Source organism: Rhincodon typus, chromosome 5 (genome assembly GCF_021869965.1).
Source record: "Rhincodon typus isolate 14 chromosome 5, sRhiTyp1.1, whole genome shotgun sequence".
NCBI lineage: Eukaryota > Metazoa > Chordata > Chondrichthyes > Orectolobiformes > Rhincodontidae > Rhincodon > Rhincodon typus.
The window spans coordinates 87727942-87745026 of record NC_063336.1 but is presented as its reverse complement, the minus strand read 5'-3'; the positions used below and the strand labels follow the sequence as shown (position 1 = coordinate 87745026).

The 17085-nt window shown below is 38.9% G+C and overlaps 1 protein-coding gene across 1 annotated transcript in view; it reads left to right on the top strand.

Annotated features, from left to right (window-relative positions):
• Positions 1-17085, top strand: part of elp3 (elongator acetyltransferase complex subunit 3) — an 86723-nt gene that overhangs the window by 30477 nt on the left and 39161 nt on the right. Inside the window, exons 9-12 of the mRNA XM_048597360.1 lie at positions 1703-1829; positions 7442-7635; positions 14690-14780; positions 15134-15199. Of these exons, the coding sequence (XP_048453317.1) occupies positions 1703-1829; positions 7442-7635; positions 14690-14780; positions 15134-15199 (478 nt within the window). The remainder of the gene's footprint in view (positions 1-1702; positions 1830-7441; positions 7636-14689; positions 14781-15133; positions 15200-17085) is intronic.

Below are 17085 nucleotides of genomic sequence, written 5' to 3'. Positions count from 1 at the left end.
CAGGTATGAAGCCAGTAAAGGTGAGTGTAGGTGGGGAGTTAGGGTGGGAATAGGTCAGTCCAGGGAGGATGGACAGGTCAAGGAGGCGGGATGAGGCTGGTAGGTAGGAGGTGGGGGTGGGGGTGGGGCTTGAGGTGGGAGGAGTGGATAAGGTTCACTAGGTTGACTCAGGTATTAGGTATAATCTTATGAGGCAATGTTGAGTCTTGTTAAAAATTTTTTTTTAAATGAGAGGCAATCTTATTGAAACATACAAAATTCTTGGGGGAACTTGACAGGGTAGATGTGGAAATGTTATTTTCCCTTGTGACAGAGTCTACGACTAGATGGCATAACCTTAAAGGAAGGAGTCACCCTTTTAAGACAGAGATGAGGAAGAATTTCTTTGAGGGTAGTGAATCTGTGAAATTCTTTACCACAGACAGCTTTAGAGGCTGGGTCTTTGAATAGTTTCAAGGCCGAAATAGCCAGTTTTTTAATCAAAGGGGGTTAAGGGGAAATAGCAGGAAAGTGAAGTTGAGAATGATCAGACCAGCCACAATCTAGTTGAATGATGGGCTCGTTCCTGGGATGGCAGGACTATCGTATGAAGAGCACTTGGGCAAACTGGTCCATGTTCTATAGAGTTTCAAAGAATGAGAGGTGATCTCATTGAAACCTACGAAATACTTAAAGGGATAGTGTAGATGCAGGTAAAATATTTCCATGGATGGGGAGTCTAAAACCAGGTGCCATAGTCTAAAAATAAGGGGTATGCTACTAGGTCAGAATGAGGAGAAATTATTTTACTTGGAGGATTGTGAACCTTTCCAGTTCTCTACCACGGGGGGTTCTGGTGGCTCGTTCTCTGAGAATTTTTAAGGTGGAGATTGTTAGATGTCTGATTACCAGTGGGGGACTTGGTTATGAGGATGAGGTTAGTAAAAGGCACTGAAGAGTTTGATTAGCCATGATCATGTTAAATGGGCTTGACAGCTGACTGAACTGTCCTGCTTGTATTTTCCTGTGATGGGCTGAGTAGCTTTCTTCTGCTTCTACATCTTATGGTCTTATGGATTAGGGGACAAAGAGTTTAGATTGGTGATTAAAAACGTTTTTTTATCAGTGAGCAATAAAGAGCTGGAACTTGTTGCCTTAGAGGGTGCTAGAAGTGAAATTGTTTAAGGAGACATACTTGCAGCACTGGGAATAGGATTGACTAAATTGCTCTACTAAAAGAAGACAGAATTGAAATACCAAATGTCTGCCTCCTGTGTGACAAAAGACTCTACATTTCTATAATGGCCTCATAGCCCAGAGAGTATCCCTGGGGCAGACCAATTTTGTCTGCAAATGCTATGACTGGACAATTTATTTAGGAACTGAGAACAAAATGAGGATTAAGGTTTGTGGACAGCAGAAGGAACCTGTGACAGAGGAAAGGTGATATCACTTTCTAAACACCCCTTGCATACTTCAACACAAATACAAAATTGCAAAAATCCACAATTAAAATGCTGATTGAATAAAGCGTACAGTGATTTAATGGTATACAGTGTGATCTTAAGCAAAAATATTTTAAGTTGTTGTTACAAACAGAGTAAACTTCAGTGCAGTTTTATTTTGGATCCTGATGGTTTTTGAGCCCCTGCTGTTTGACTGTGTCCTGCTGATAGACCTCATGACTCGACTAGCTGAACTTTTGCTTCTCATCTTTCTTCAGGGGTCACACGGTCAGGGCCGTGTGTGAGTCATTCCAGCTGGCAAAGGATGCTGGCTTTAAAGTTGTGGCACACATGATGCCTGACCTTCCTAATGTCGGCCTGGAGAGAGACATCGAACAATTCATCGTGAGTGTCCATCACGTGGGTTCTCCTTTGATCAAATAATTGGTGTAACTTTCACTATCCAATGGTGTCTTCATTTTAAATGTAAAAAGAAGTTTGGTAGCCAGTTCAACATAACCGTATACATGAGCCTGTGTTATTGAAAAACTTTGCAACAATGCAGAAGGAGATAATCATACTTTTGTTAGCACTTTAAAGAGCAAACCAGTTTTCTTTGTATTTCTGTATTTTCTATTAATTAGTTTCCAGGCGTAAATCTAAACGCCTTTTGAAAGTTAAGATTGAAAATGATTCCACCACCCTATCAAGAGGTGCATTCCAGATCAACACAGCCTGGAACGGGAGCAAAAGAAACTTTAGAAATACTTGTTTGAATGACCATTTTATTCTCTGGGTGTGGACATCATTGACAGACATGCTAAGGCACTTCAGAATGAAATTGAGAGTTATCCACATTGATGGGGACTGGAGTCAAGTAAAGGCAAAGAAAGGATGGCAAGGTCCTTTCCCTAAAGAACACAAGCAGCGATTCTGTTGTGATTTTATGACAATCCAACAGCTTTATTATCATTTTTACCAGCTTTTACCGTGATAACATTTATGCATTTGTGGTGCCAATATGTTGTTAGGTTAAAAACTAGACATCTTCAAAAAAAAAATGCAGCATAAGAAATCATAAATGGTTCATCCTCTAAGGAATTTAGGACCATATTGATAGGTTTAATTGAATATGTTTCTCTGATCTTTTTTTCCGATAGTGACTTTCTGTGAAAGCATTGTGCTCCAAGTAAGTTGAGTCATTTTGCATTTTCGTAATATTCATGCAATAATTTATAGTCTTCAGTAAATACCTCACCCTCTCAAGATCATTCTTGTAAGCTTGTTTCTATTTATTTTATAATAGGAAGACTGCTTTTTGTAAATCCAGATTCTCTGAGAGTGCATTTGCATTAAATGTTTATGCTTATGTAAAATGGTTTTGGCTTCACAGCGTTGTAAATGGGGTGTCAGGGATAGACCATACTGGCCAATGAGAGTGTTTTTGTTAGGAAGCTCATTTTACTTTGCTTCTGTTTTGAGGAGGCTATGACTCCAGATTCTGTTGTACTGACAAGTTAAGTAAAAATTTGTCTTCAAGAGAAACTGCTTTGTAAGATGCTTGAGTTCTAGTCTGAATTTAGCCTAAATGACTTGTCCAAATTCTGATGACAAAACAGATTTAAGCAGCACCATCAGAACTGAGGAAATGTAAGAATTCTACTCAAGTGGAGCAAGGCCATTTAAAATATGTGGGGCCATCTTTGTACTGTGAAATGAGGGGTGTCAGATGTTATATTTTAAAACCAAATGAATTGTTCCAAATGAGAGAGACTTGTTAAGACTGGTAGTTAAGGAGGAGCACTCTGTTCCCTCTGTAGCTGAGTTTGAGTTGATTGAGCCAAAAACCTTGGAGACCTTTTTGACAGTTGTAGACTCAAATGAAATGAGCTTGTCTCCATCAATTTCCAAGTAGTTGAGATTTTGCTGAGCATTAGAGGAAATCATAAAAAGTAGGCACAAAAGTGGCCTTTTCAACTCTTAAAGACAATTCTGCCGTTAAATAAAATGATTGCCGATCTTTTCGTTGAACGTTCCTACAATATCTCTTGATCGTTTGATTTTCTTACTGTCCAACAATCCATTAATTTTGATCTATAAAATACCCAGGAAAAAGTCTTCAAGGCATCCTGAAATAGAGAATTTCAAAGATTGATACCGCTCAAGTTATTTAAGTCTAACATGCCTAATCCCTCATTTTGGGTCTTTAAGCTCTATTTCCAGCCCAGCATTTACTATGAAGTGTCTAAGAATTTTATACATTTCAGTTAGATCACATGTCAGTCTTGTAAACTCAAGGAAACACAGGCCTAATCAACCCAGTCTCTCCTTATAGGACATTCTCCTCAACAAAGGAATAGTCTAAATATCGTTTGTTGTATCCCCCTATTCTAACTTGGTTAAGGAGTCCAAAACAGTTCAGGTACGGTCTCTCAATGATTAATCCTTTTGAAAGAAAGGCAAATGACATTCAATCTGCCACAAACTTAACAATCTCACTTCCAACATTGAAAAGTTAAAGGCACCATACAAGTATGTGGCAGAAGGATTTTTCTGAAGATGTTGTTCAAACCATGGTTGTGACAGAGTAGAAGAAGTTTTTACTCTGTTCATAGTTTATTCTGTACTATGATGCCAGAGATGAAAGGTGAGTTTTAAAAGTTTCATTCCTTTAGCAGTCACATCACTTGGTTTGTTTAAAAATTAAGGGAGAGAGTGTGAAAGAGCATTTACAGCCTAAGAAATAGGACACCCTGTGTAAAGAGATGGGCAGCCACCGAGTAAGTAAAACAGTGATAGAATAGGAAACAAGTCGAGAATGAGGGGAAAAGTAACCCTGAGAAAAGTAAGAGTAACAGAAAAACAGAGAGCAGTACAAACAAGATGGGAAAATATAGCAATCTTACAGGCGATAAGGGAATAAAGAAGTGGAAGACCAGATTATAACAAAAACAAACTTGAGGTGGAGTTCCTTCCTGTGAGATCAGTGAAAGCTGAAAATCACTAATCTGAACCATTAGAACTCTGTGTGGCTTGATGTCAGATTCTGCCCGATTACTGTGAAGCACCTTGAGACATTTTACTCCACTGAAGGTGCTGTATGAATATAAGTTATTATTTAACAAGCAAATAAATTAGTTTAACCTGCATGTGTTGTTCTGAAATGGCATTTTCTGCCTTTCAGGAGAGGCAGGGAGATGCAAGAGAATTCCCCAGTATCTGCAATAGACGTTGAACCATAAGTAGAGGTTAAAGCTTAAAGCCAAGCATTCCAACCGAATTTAAAAACACACAGGTCTTGGCTTGTGGCAGACCGGTAGCTGTACGTGCAAAACTGAGTTTTGAACAATGAAGTCAAAGCACTGTGCATTAGTGTTAATGTTTGAACCCCTGTTAAATTGGTAACACTCCACAGAGCAGGAAACCACCAATTTTTGTTAGCTTCTCCCAAAATATTATATGACTGCTGCTGGGTGGGAGCAGTAGCAACTGTGATATCTTAATTACAGTATGGGTGAATGGGACAAACCTAGATGGACCAGTGATCTTTTCTTGTCTGTCATTATCAAATGTTTAGACATCTTTTATGATTTCAAAAAACTCTCAAACTAATCTCAGTTTTGGAATTTCTTGGACTCAAGTCGTAAACTGTTCAACCTCCACAGATGCTGTCAGATCTGCTAAGATGTTCCCGCACTTTCTGTTTTTAGTACAATGTATAAGGTGATATTTCATAGAATCTCATAGACTAAAAGGACAAAAATGAAAGCTAGACCCTTCCCTGTGCTAACAACCTGACTTTTCTAAGAAATTGAAGTTATTTACCATACCCATGCATGGCCCAGGGAACCTTAACAGGGATAGTCAGCAATATTGATTAGTATTATTCTTTTTCTTGCTCCTGCCATTTCTTTCTTTCTCCCCAGAGCATATCTTCTAAATATTCGGGTCTCTGATTCTTGAAGACAAATATAGTTGATACTTGTACTCACCCTTATGGAGCATACCCGTGCTCAAGATGTGATAATAATGAGAGTGTGTTTTATTGTTTAAATTTGGAATGAGTTAGGGGACATATATTTTAGTGCTTAATTTTGGAGAGTGACAGTGGATGTGTTTTATTGTTTAATGTTACTGTGAGAGTGGATAGGAGTCTTTTTTAATCTTTTTATTATTAGGTGTAATAGTGCACTCACCTTGTTCTTCCTTTCAGTATGATATTGATGGGGTCACTTTTAGGTTGGGTCCATGCATAGGCAATATGTAAGCTCAGGTCTCTAGATATTTTCATTGGAGGCAGTGTTTCTCAGTTGAATTAAATTCAATTGATTTGAATTTTGCTCCAAAATTTGTAACGTTACCAAATTTGAAATAGAACACTCAGGATTGATCTTGTAGGGAGAGAATAAAGGAATGCCCCCCTAATTACAACATTTAATCTGGATAGGTACATGGTTAGGAAGGGTTTAGGGATATGGGCCAAATGCCGGCAAATGGGACTAGATTAATTTAGGATATTTGGTCAGTATGAATGAGTTGGATCGAAGGAACTGTTTCCATGCTGTACAGTTCTATGACTCTAAATCAGCCTGGTTAGCCTGGTGTTGTTTGATCACTTCAGTTTTAATGAGCAATTAAACGTATAATTTGGTTGTCATTGAGATTATTGTAGTAGAGAGATTAAATCAATTGCTGACTTCTATTAGCAAATTTTATAGTCAATAAATCTGACTCCTGAGGCATCTCGTTAAGGACTGATAAACACAACGCCGTCAATGAGATCTGTACAGGTAGTTCTGTTATAACATGATAGTTGCATTTTTGTGTGACTTTGCGCTATAGAAAATCGCATTATAGGGAAATCGCTATACCTGTACAGCAGAAAGTTCACATTATCCAAACAGCGTCCACTGTTCATCAGTCGCGTTACAGCTAATTCACGTTAGCGAAACATGTGTAATAGCAGAACTACCTGTACTTGATTGTTTAGATGTTAAAAAGCGATGACAATGCAAAATACATAGATAACCCTGGCACAGACATCATGCATGAAGAGCTGTTTTGCATGTATTCAATTACGACAATCCTGCCCCATTATAATGGCAGGTAGTTCAAAATTTATCGAAATAATCTCTGTAAAACATCTGAGTTTCATGGATTATAATTGACAGGTTAGTCTGCCTGAACCATAGGTAATATGTGATTAGTCATGATTATATCATGGAATAAATCCCCCAAGATTTTTACACCAGCACTTGTGTTGCATTTTGCAGTTCTGGTGCTGTGTTTTTCTGTAGAGTTAGTGAAAGTTCCACTGTAACTGGGGCTGATAATTTTATTTGTTTTGTTGACAGCCTCACATAGCCTCAACTGTTCCCCCAAAGGATTTTAGTGCATATTAAAACATTAATAATCTCTGTATATCTGCATTAATCCAAAACAAAAAGAAGTATTCTTAATGTGTGCAGGCAATATTGCAACCCTGTGAGAGTTATATCTTAAATTGCTGCTCAGAGTATTACTGTATTGTACTGTTCTCCATAACTACACTCTGTATCATTCTATGCAACAACTTCATAAATGTTCAGAAAAGTCCCAAGCTGCTTCCACCAAGCTAAAGAAGAAAATTCTAAGCAGATGACAAAACTGATAGAGGGAGACGTGTTCTAAGGAGGAGAAGAAGATGGAATAATTTAAGGAGGGAATTACAGACTCTCCAGCTTAGGTGGTTGAAGACTAGCCGCTAATGATGTCACCACAGTGAAAGATTCTTGAAGTCAGATTCAGAGGAATGGAGAATGAGATCTGAGAAGGGAGTGTTGTAGGATCGGGTGGGGTTAAAATTACAAATTTGGTATCACTTCATGGTGTTTCCTGATTGATCACATCATCTTTGCTCACTCACCTGGGTAGTGTTCACTTACATGAGCCATTTATATTAGGTTATTAATAAAATGTCCATAATGGTATCAAGGTAGTGCGATTTCCAGTGAATTATGCTGTTTGATGTTTTGCAGGAGTTCTTTGAGAACCCAGCATTCCGCCCTGATGGTATGAAGCTGTATCCCACACTGGTGATCCGTGGCACTGGTCTTTATGAGCTCTGGAAAACTGGCAGATACAAGAGTTACTCACCCAGCACACTTGTGGATTTGGTGGCTCGGATCCTTGCACTCGTTCCCCCCTGGACACGGGTGTATCGTGTTCAGAGGTATTTAGTAGTGACATCTTCCATCAAGTTCTTAAGAACACTTTGTTTGCCTGCTTGTAGCCCAACTTGTTTTCCTTGTCATAGAATACTCAGTTAAAAACAAATCACACTGCGAATATTGTTTGTAGAATTCATCTAGTTATTCTGTGTAATGCAAAATATGTCGGCACTTAACTCAAACTTCACTCACAACATGTGGTATGTTACAAGAGATTACTCATTCTTCCCTTGCATGTGTCTCCAAGGGGGTTGCCTTTTACCAACCAAAGTTATTTGTTTGACCTGGGAGCTCTCCCAGTACAGAACTTTTCTGCCAGCAGAACCTTGTGCTGGGATGGTAAGGATGATGTTAGTGGGTTTGATGTAGATTGGATTTTAGGAAGGCTTTTAACAGGGTCTCACATACCATACTGGTCGAAAAGTAAGAGCCTTTCCAAGGGAAAATGGGAGATTGGGTCCAAAATTGACTCAGTGGTAGGAAGCAAAGGAAATGCCAGAAAGCTGAAATGCAGAGAAGTTGGTGGAAAAAATGACACATCAGTCAACATCTGAAAAGGAAAGGCAGTTAATTATTTCATCTGCTCAGGAAATGTTAGCTGACCTGCTATGGGTGGGAACAGGAAAGGGGCATGCAAGCTTGATGGATCAGCTAGTTACTTCCTGCCCATCAATTCATGTTATCGTGTGCAAGAGGAGGCCATTTTGACCCTTGTGTCTGTTCCACCATTCCCTTGGGTCATAGCCAATCTGTACCACTACCCTATTGATTGATGTTATTTGATCACCCTTTATTGTTTTAAACTTGAGGGACTACAAGCCAAGTTTATAAAAAACATAGAAGGTAAAAGCAGGAGTAGGCCATTTCACCCCTCTGCTCGGCCATTTATTACGATTATGGCTGATCATTGAGCTCAATATCCTAATCCCACCCTCCCCCATATCCCTTGATCCCTTTAGACACGAGCAATATCTACCTTCTTCTTGAAAACATATAATACTTGGTCTCAGCCACAGGCTTACCACTCTGTGAAGAAAATTTACAGGCATCATCTCAGTCCTAAAAAGTTTACCCCTCGTTGTTAAATTATGACCCCTGGTTCTGGACTCCATCACCATGAAGAATATCCTTCCTGCACCTAACCTGTCTGGTCCGTGTTAGAATGTCATAGGTTTCAATGATATCCCCCTTCATTCTTCTAAACTCCAGTGAATAAAATTCTAACCAACTCAATCTTTCCTCACGTGTCAGTCCTGCCATCCCAGGGATCAATTTGGTAAATCTTCGCTGCACTCCCTCTACAGCAAGAACATCCTTCCTCAGATAAGGAGACCAGAATTGCACACAGTATTCCAGGTATAGTCTCATCAATGCCCTATATAACTGCAGCAAGACATCTTTGTTTCTGTACTCAAATCCTCTTGCTGCAAAGGCAAGCATGCAGTTTGCCTTCTTTATTGCCTGCTACACCTGTGTACTTGCTTTAGCAACTGGTGCACAAAGACACCCAGGTCTCAGTGAATATTCCCCTCTCTCAATTTACAACCATTCAAATAATAATCTGCCTTCCTATTTTTGCAGTCAAAGTAGATAATATATTTATCCACATTTTACTGCATCTGCCATGCATATGCCCACTCACTCAACTTGTCCAAATCACACTGCACCATCTCTGCATCCACCTCACAGCTCATCTTCCAACCAACTTTGTGTCTTCTGCAAATTTTGAGATATTGCATTTAGTTCCCTCATCCAAATCATTAATATGTATTGAGAATAGCTGGGGTCCTAGTACCAATCCCTGTAGTACCCCACTAGTTACTGCCTGCCATTTATTCCTACTCTTTGGTTCCTGTCTGCTAACCAATTTTCTGTCCATCTCAATACACTGCACCAATCCAATGCACTTTAATTTTACATTAATCTCTTATGTACGACTTTGTCGAAAACATTCTGAAAGTCCAAATAGACCACATCTGCTGGTTCCCTCTGATCAACTCTACTACTTATATCCTCAAAGAATTCCAGTGGAATTGCAAAACTTGATTTCCCTTTTGTAAATTCATGTGGACTGTATCTGATTCTACCAGTGTTTCCTTGATAATGGGCGAGCATCTTCCCCATTACCGTGTGACACCAGACTAACTGGTCTACAGTTCCCCATTTACTCTCTACGTCCCTTTTTAAGTAGTGGGATTACCTTAGCTACCATCCAATCTGTAGGAGCTGTTCCAGGATCTAAAAAATCTTGGTAGATGACCACCAGTGCATTTACTATTTTTAAGGTCACTTTCTTAAGGATGTGAATTATCAGGCCCTGGAGAATTTCTCAGATGCCAGTCGCATCAATTTCTCCAATACCAATTCTGCTAATACAAATTTGCTTCAGTTTCCTCCCTGTCACTAACCCCTGTGCTCCCCACCATTTTTGGTATGTTATTCATGTTCTCCTTTGTGAAGACAAGTGAAGTATGAATTTAGTTTAGTCAGCTATTTCCTTGTTTACCATTATAAATTCCCCCATTTCTGACGTGATTTGTTTTCACCCAATCTTTTTCTCTTGAGATATTTATGGAAACTTTCACAGTCAGCTCTTATGTTCCCTGCAAGCTTACTGTCATACTGTATTTTCCCCTTCTTAATCAAGCCCTCCTTTGCTGACTTCTAAACGACGCCCAATCCTCTGGTCTGTTGTTTCTTTTGGCCAATTTGCATACCTCTTTCTTTTGTATTTAATGCTAACTGTAATTTCCCTCATAAACCATGGTTTGGCTACTGTCCTGTTTGCACTCTTGCAGCAGACAGGAATAAACAGTTTTTGGAGTTTATCCATTTGTTCTGTCATGCAACCTGCTGTTGTATTTCAACCTTTTATTACTGATTATAATTCTGATGAACATGCATAATTTTCCGTCCGAGGCCAGTGGATCCTTCCTGATTTTCGGTACCCAAAGCAACGTTGTGACCAAAATCTTGGAAAACTTTCCTGTTTTTTTCATTCCGACTTCTGTGATGAAACCCAACATTGCATTAGTTGTTTTTTTGTCTGTTTTCTATCCTTTAATTATTTGTGTAATTGAACACATAATTCCCTTTGATTCTCCACAATTCCTGCAGTCTCTTCAATAAGAAAGCATTCCAGTTTGTCTTTCTGGGAACAAAGTAAATGACCTCTCACTTCCCCGCCTTCCCACTTCATTTGTTGTAGTTTTGCTCACCCACTTAATCTGTGTCCTTTTATAACTACATGCTTCCACCTACATAACTTGAGTTTTCATACCTTCAGTATTGTAACGTAGCTAAGAGTAAAAATCCAATTTCCACATGACATAGCGAAGTAGGAGCACACCACTATTATACTTCATACTGAAAAGTGTTGCTGCGGGAGTTTGGAGGCCAGCTTGGTATTTTGTTCTTAGGGGATCGATAAATGTGTTTTCTGCCCATAAAGCAATCTATTGAAGAATGATTATTGTGCTGTGTATTGCATGCATGCTTGAAAATCTTTTAAACCTGACTTAAAATTAGCTCTTTAAAAAGTAAATGTCACTTGAATCTGCATTGGTGCATTAAAATGGACTGGGTGAAGAATGATATGCCCACGTCACTTGTACCAGTGGAACTCTTAAATTATTGACTCACCCATGAATTACATCCTTTCTCTCTGATGTCTATGTTTGAAAGTAATGAGTTAATTTATCTGCTGTGATCAGTGCCTTTTGACTGTCTCATAACTGGCACATGGGTCATCAGGTCTCTTTATCTCCACGAGTATGTGTGTGATAAAATAGCTGCTTTACAGAGGGCCATTATTTCAAATTTGCAGCTCAGAAAACTTTAAATTGAGGGGAACAAACTGGAACAACCAGTTCAACATGACGAACTGCCATGAAATTCAAGCAAGTCTTATCCAAAGTGCTGAGGTGTTGTAATAATTGAGGAAGTGGAAAACCAAGGAGCTGAGCAATTTTGCATCTGAATTGGGCAGTAATTTCAAAAGAAAATTTAAAGGAGAGAAAATACCACAAATTCACTCTCCTCCCTCATAAATAATAGGAACACTGCCATATATATAATATGTAACATATATGTTACTGAAAGAGCTCACATTTCCTGGTTTGAATATTCCCTCCCAGGGAGAGTTGCTCTTCCATGTCTATGCTCCAATTTAATGACCTGGATTGTGAGTTGGTGATGTGGGGACTGAGATTAGTTCGCTGTTTTCAAGTCGATCGCTGGAACAATTCTGTTTATTGTGAAGTATTCTTGAGTGGAGAATCTTTTTAGCCTTTGTGGTTCATCTATCCATTTAGTCCATACCCTCCTCTTTAGCCTCAATATATCATCCAACTATCTCCTAAATTACAGGGTTGCTGCCTCTACTACTGTATCCATGTCTTTATCACCCTTTGTGAACAGGGTTTCCTGCTATCACTACCATGTTTTTCTAGTTTGAACTTGTGCCTGTTGCGTAGCTTTTTAATGTATCTCTTCAGGATCACCTTTCGGGTATGCCTTTCCAAATTTGAAAAAGGTCAGTACCTGTCTGCATTTTTTGCTCTTAACTCAGGTCTGTAATTTCCTGGGTCAACTGTTTGCCTTTTCCTTGCATCGCCCCAACTTTGGTAGAGGCAAGACTTGTTTTTATAATGCTGTTTTCACAACCACAGGATATCCCAAAGTACATTCAAACGAAAGAAGGACATTTGAAATGCAATCAGTATTACAATATAAGGAAATGTCGCAACCAGTTTGTGCACAGAGAGATCCCAACATAGCAGTGTGAAATAGTAACATGTTAAAGACCTAGTAACCTGTTTTAATAATGTTAATTAATGAACATTTCCTGGGACTCATGGGAAAGCTCTTCTGGTCTTCAAAATAATATTATTTTAATTTTGCATATGTCCCTGAAAGACAGATGGAGCCTGGGTTTCGGTCATCACCACAAAGATGAAACCTCCCCCACAGTGTAGTTTGGAGCCTGTTAGTTTACTGCTTTACTGGAAGCACTCTCTTTGTTCATTTACAGAGTCTCATCACCTGCTTGTTGAAAAATGGAGTATAATCTTCCATCTAGTCTCTGCCTAAAAGAATTCCAGTGCAAAGAAATAAACTAATATAAACACAGGAAACCATGCTGAAGATTCAGAATAGCCTTCTGCAATTGCTGCCCTCTGACTGTGTATCATGCTCAGAGGTGATCGCTTCTCTCTCAAGAAATTGAGCTACGTCATTAATTGAACCATTTGACCTTGGTACTATGTAACCATACAAGATTTTGAATTTCTTTATAGCGAATGTCTGATACTCCTTTTTGTTGTGTGAGCTAATCCAATTTGGTCAGATTTTGGTCAATTTTCGTTTAATGCAATGTCATTACTTGATCTACACCCCGTATTTCTACACCTACTCCTCTCATTCTACTTCTTGCCAGAAACATTCTACAAACAGCAAACACAATTTTCTATGTATTCTGATCTAGTTACTTTCATGATACATCGTTTTCTGATCTTATCCAGACCTTAGCTTGAATGCCGAGCTAAAGTTGATAAGGGGGAAATCGAAGATGTAGTATATTTGGATTTCCAGAAGGCATTTGATAAGGTGCCACATAAAAGCATTATTGCAGAAGGTAGGAGTTCACGGTATGGGGAGGCTAAAGTATTAGCATGGATTTTGAATTGATTATTGCACAGAACATAGTCAGGATTAATGGGCCTTTTCAGGTTGAAAAGTCATAACTGGTAGAGTGTCACAAAGGTCAGTCCTAGGGCCTCAATTATTTACTACACATATTTATGACTTGGAGGTGGGGAGCAGAGTGTAATCTAGCCAAATTTGTTGACAATGCAAAAATAGTTGGAAAGACATTTTATGATGAGGATATAAGAAAATGTAGATAGGTTGAATTAGTGGGCAAAAATGGCTTTTAATGTAGAAAAGTGAAAGGTCATACTTTGGTTGGAAGAGTCAATAGGCAGACTATTATTTAAATGGAGTGACTCCAAAAACGTGTGGCACAGCGGGATCTGGGTGTTTTTGTGCATGAAACACAAAACATTAGCACACAAGTGCAGCATCTAATTAAGAAAGCAAATGGAATTTCGGCCTTTATTGCTAGGGGTTTGGAGTTTCAAAGTAAAGTTGTCTTGTTACATATGTCTTAGAGTGTTGGGGAGGGCACACCTGAAATACTGTGTACAGTTTTGGTCCCTAGATTTGAGAAAGGATGTACTTGCTTTGGAGGCAGTTTAAAAGAGATTCACTAGAGTGATTTCTGGAATGAAGAAGTTGACCTATTGAGAATGGCTAAGCAGGTTAGGCCTTTATTCATTAGAGTTTAGACCATGGAGGGGGTATCTTTATGAAAACACATACAAAATTCTGGGAGGGCTTGATAAGGGTGTTGCTGAGAAGATATTTCCACTAGTGGAGGAATCTCAAACTAGGCGGCATAGTTACAATATAAGGGGATACTCTTTAAAACTGAAATGCAAAGGATTTTTCTCTGAGGGTAGTGAATGATTTGAATTCTCCATCCGGAGTGTTGTGGAGGCTAGATCACAAAGTATTTAAAGGAAGTAGGTAACTTTTTGAAATGTCGGAGTTGAGGGCAATGAGAAGCTGGCATGAAAAAGGAATTGAGGCCTGGAGCAGATTGGCCATGATCTTATTAGCATGGTAGGCTTAGGCTGAATAGCCTATTTCTGCTTCTGTTTCTTATATTTTTATGTTGTGCTCCTGATTTTCAATGTGGTATGACTTTATTTGTATTGCCTTAGCTCTCCCCTACTTTTAAGCTATATTTAGCCACTTTATGTAGCCACTGAAGCTTCATTTTGCTGTTAATGTCACAATTTCCATGGCTTCGTCCTTCCCAGCCAGTTTCAACCTGTTTTCATAATTTGATGCATAAAGCAGCTATGTGCCAAACAAGCGTAGACTGGAAGGGACGTTAAAAATAGTTTTAGGAGCACAGTTGGTCTGATGAAGGTATCTGCTCCTGTGGTTTAGTGAAATCTGATGAGTAATTTGTTTTTTTTTATTATGCAGAGATATCCCAATGCCTCTGGTCAGTTCTGGAGTAGAGCATGGGAACCTAAGAGAACTAGCTTTGGCCAGGATGAAAGATTGGGGAACTGAGGTAAAGTGTCAAAAAAAATGCATTTTGTTTAAAAAAAAGTTCTGCCTGATCAAATTTGTTACAATGGACTAAAATATGTCAAGTGATTAATACAATAAAATATCACAATCCATAAATAAATATTTTAATCTATGACAGATGTCCAGTAAGTTTAAGCTCTTAATAATCTGAATTTTTAAAAATTCAGCTTGTGCTGCCTCAGTCTACATAATTACACAATGCAGTTATATCCAGCCAGTGAGAATGCATGTTGGTATTGTATCCCACAGAGACTGTGGTAGAAGGATTTAATTATAAAGCAATTCTTCAAAATTAAGCCAGAGATTTGACATTTTGCCCTGTATTATTCTCAGTGTCGCGATGTCCGAACGAGGGAGGTTGGAATCCAGGAAATTCATCACAAAGTGCGACCATATCAGGTAAGTGTAACCCTCGCCATGAGTGTACTGAGTACATGCTTATTGCTTTTTCTTGGGGTCAGAGGGTGGTGGTCAGAGTGCCACACTTCCAAATCCCCACACATTCTGGACTTTAAAAATGAACCTTTCATATCTGAAACCTAACTTAAAATATTTCACAGTTTTTAAAAAAAAATGTATGGGTGAAGGTCCTTAAGTCCATTTGGTTCATTTAGAAACTTGCAATCTCTTCTTTCGTGTGAAGGACTCTTTCACGTTGTCATGACGAGTTTACAGAATTGGTTGGTGATGAACGGTGCTCTGATTTTGTTGGCCTTGTCTGTGAAGAATCACTGGGGCTCAGTTCAAATGACACATAGTGAGAATTGTTAGATACCCAAATGTGGCACCCATGGAGTCATAGAGTCAGCATGGAAACATACCCTTTAGTCAAACCAGTCCATGCCAACAACGTTCCCAAATTAAACTAGCCCCACCTGCCTGCTCCTGGCCCGTATCGCTCCAAACATATCCTATTTATGTACTTATCCAAATGTCTTTTAAACGTTGTCATTGTACCCACATCCACCACTTCCTCACAAAGTTCACTCCACACGTGTATCACCTTCTACCTTGCATTTTTACTACTGATATACTGGGGATCTCAGTCCTCACTGGCCATGTCAACAACTACCTCCACAGTGTTTGATTCCATTCAGTATGAGTCAGGCAACTGCTATCAGTTCATCGTTTGTGAAATGGTCAATGAATGAACTGCACTCTGTAAAGTGGAAGTAGTTCTTAAATAATAGGAAGCTTCACCATTCCCTATTTGCAGCAATTCTTAAAGCATTATAAGATATAGTGGACACCTTCCTCCTCCTATGTGTTCCCTCATGCAATTATTTTTATTATCGGCTTCATTACAGCTGGGTTATTAGATTATAATCTGTGTTCTTCTTGAGTGACAGAACTAATTTGGATGGTAAATAAGCATTGAACGCTTACTGAAGTGCTGGGGGTGATGGTAGCTGATATTCTCCTCCACATCATTCATTTCTTTACTAACTTTTGAGCATCAGCTCTCAGGAGGGTAAAATAAGTTGAGCTGCAGCTCAGAGATAAGTGCAAAAACAAAATAAAACAAAATTGTCACTTTACAGGATTGAGTGTGCATAATACCCCATAGGTCACAATCACTGGATCTTCTGCATCTGAAAAACCTACCTGTATTCCTGATAGCAGATATTGTTACACCAAACTGGCCTGATCCCTTGCAGATCTCAAGTGAACTTGAATAAATAAATAGACATTTTCACTATAAATGAGTTTGAATTTGGATGAGGTCAAAGGGTGGTCTTATGTCACTGCTTAAAATGAAAAAGGATGTTGTATAGTAGCTAGAGAAAAAACTGTTGCCTTTGGTTGGAAGTCCAGAACAAAAAAAAATTAGAACTGGGTCATTCAGGGAAGATATCAGGGAGCATTAAGGGGTGATTTGGTAGAGGTTTTTAAAATTAGGAGTAGTCAGAGCATAATGTTTCTCTTGGTTGAAGGTTTTGAATTTGAATTTTCTTACCTCAAGGGTTGTGAAGCTGTGAAATGCATTTCTGGTGGTGGTGATTCAGACAGAGACCATGTTTAGATGTATGGTGAATAGAATGAAGAATAAATGCATATGGAACAGAATAGGCACATAGGATTACAACTGCTGCTGTCAGTGAGGATAACAACCAGTGAACTGGTTAGGCCGGATTGTCTGTTCCTGTGCTGTATTTTATAACCACTGTTTGCATGCCATATTGGAGAAAAAAAAAATGTCTGTCCCCTGCAATGAAAGTACCTGAGTCTGTGTTTAATTTGGTAGCCTGCTCCCTGAAATGGGAGTGTCTGTAAGTTACTTTAAT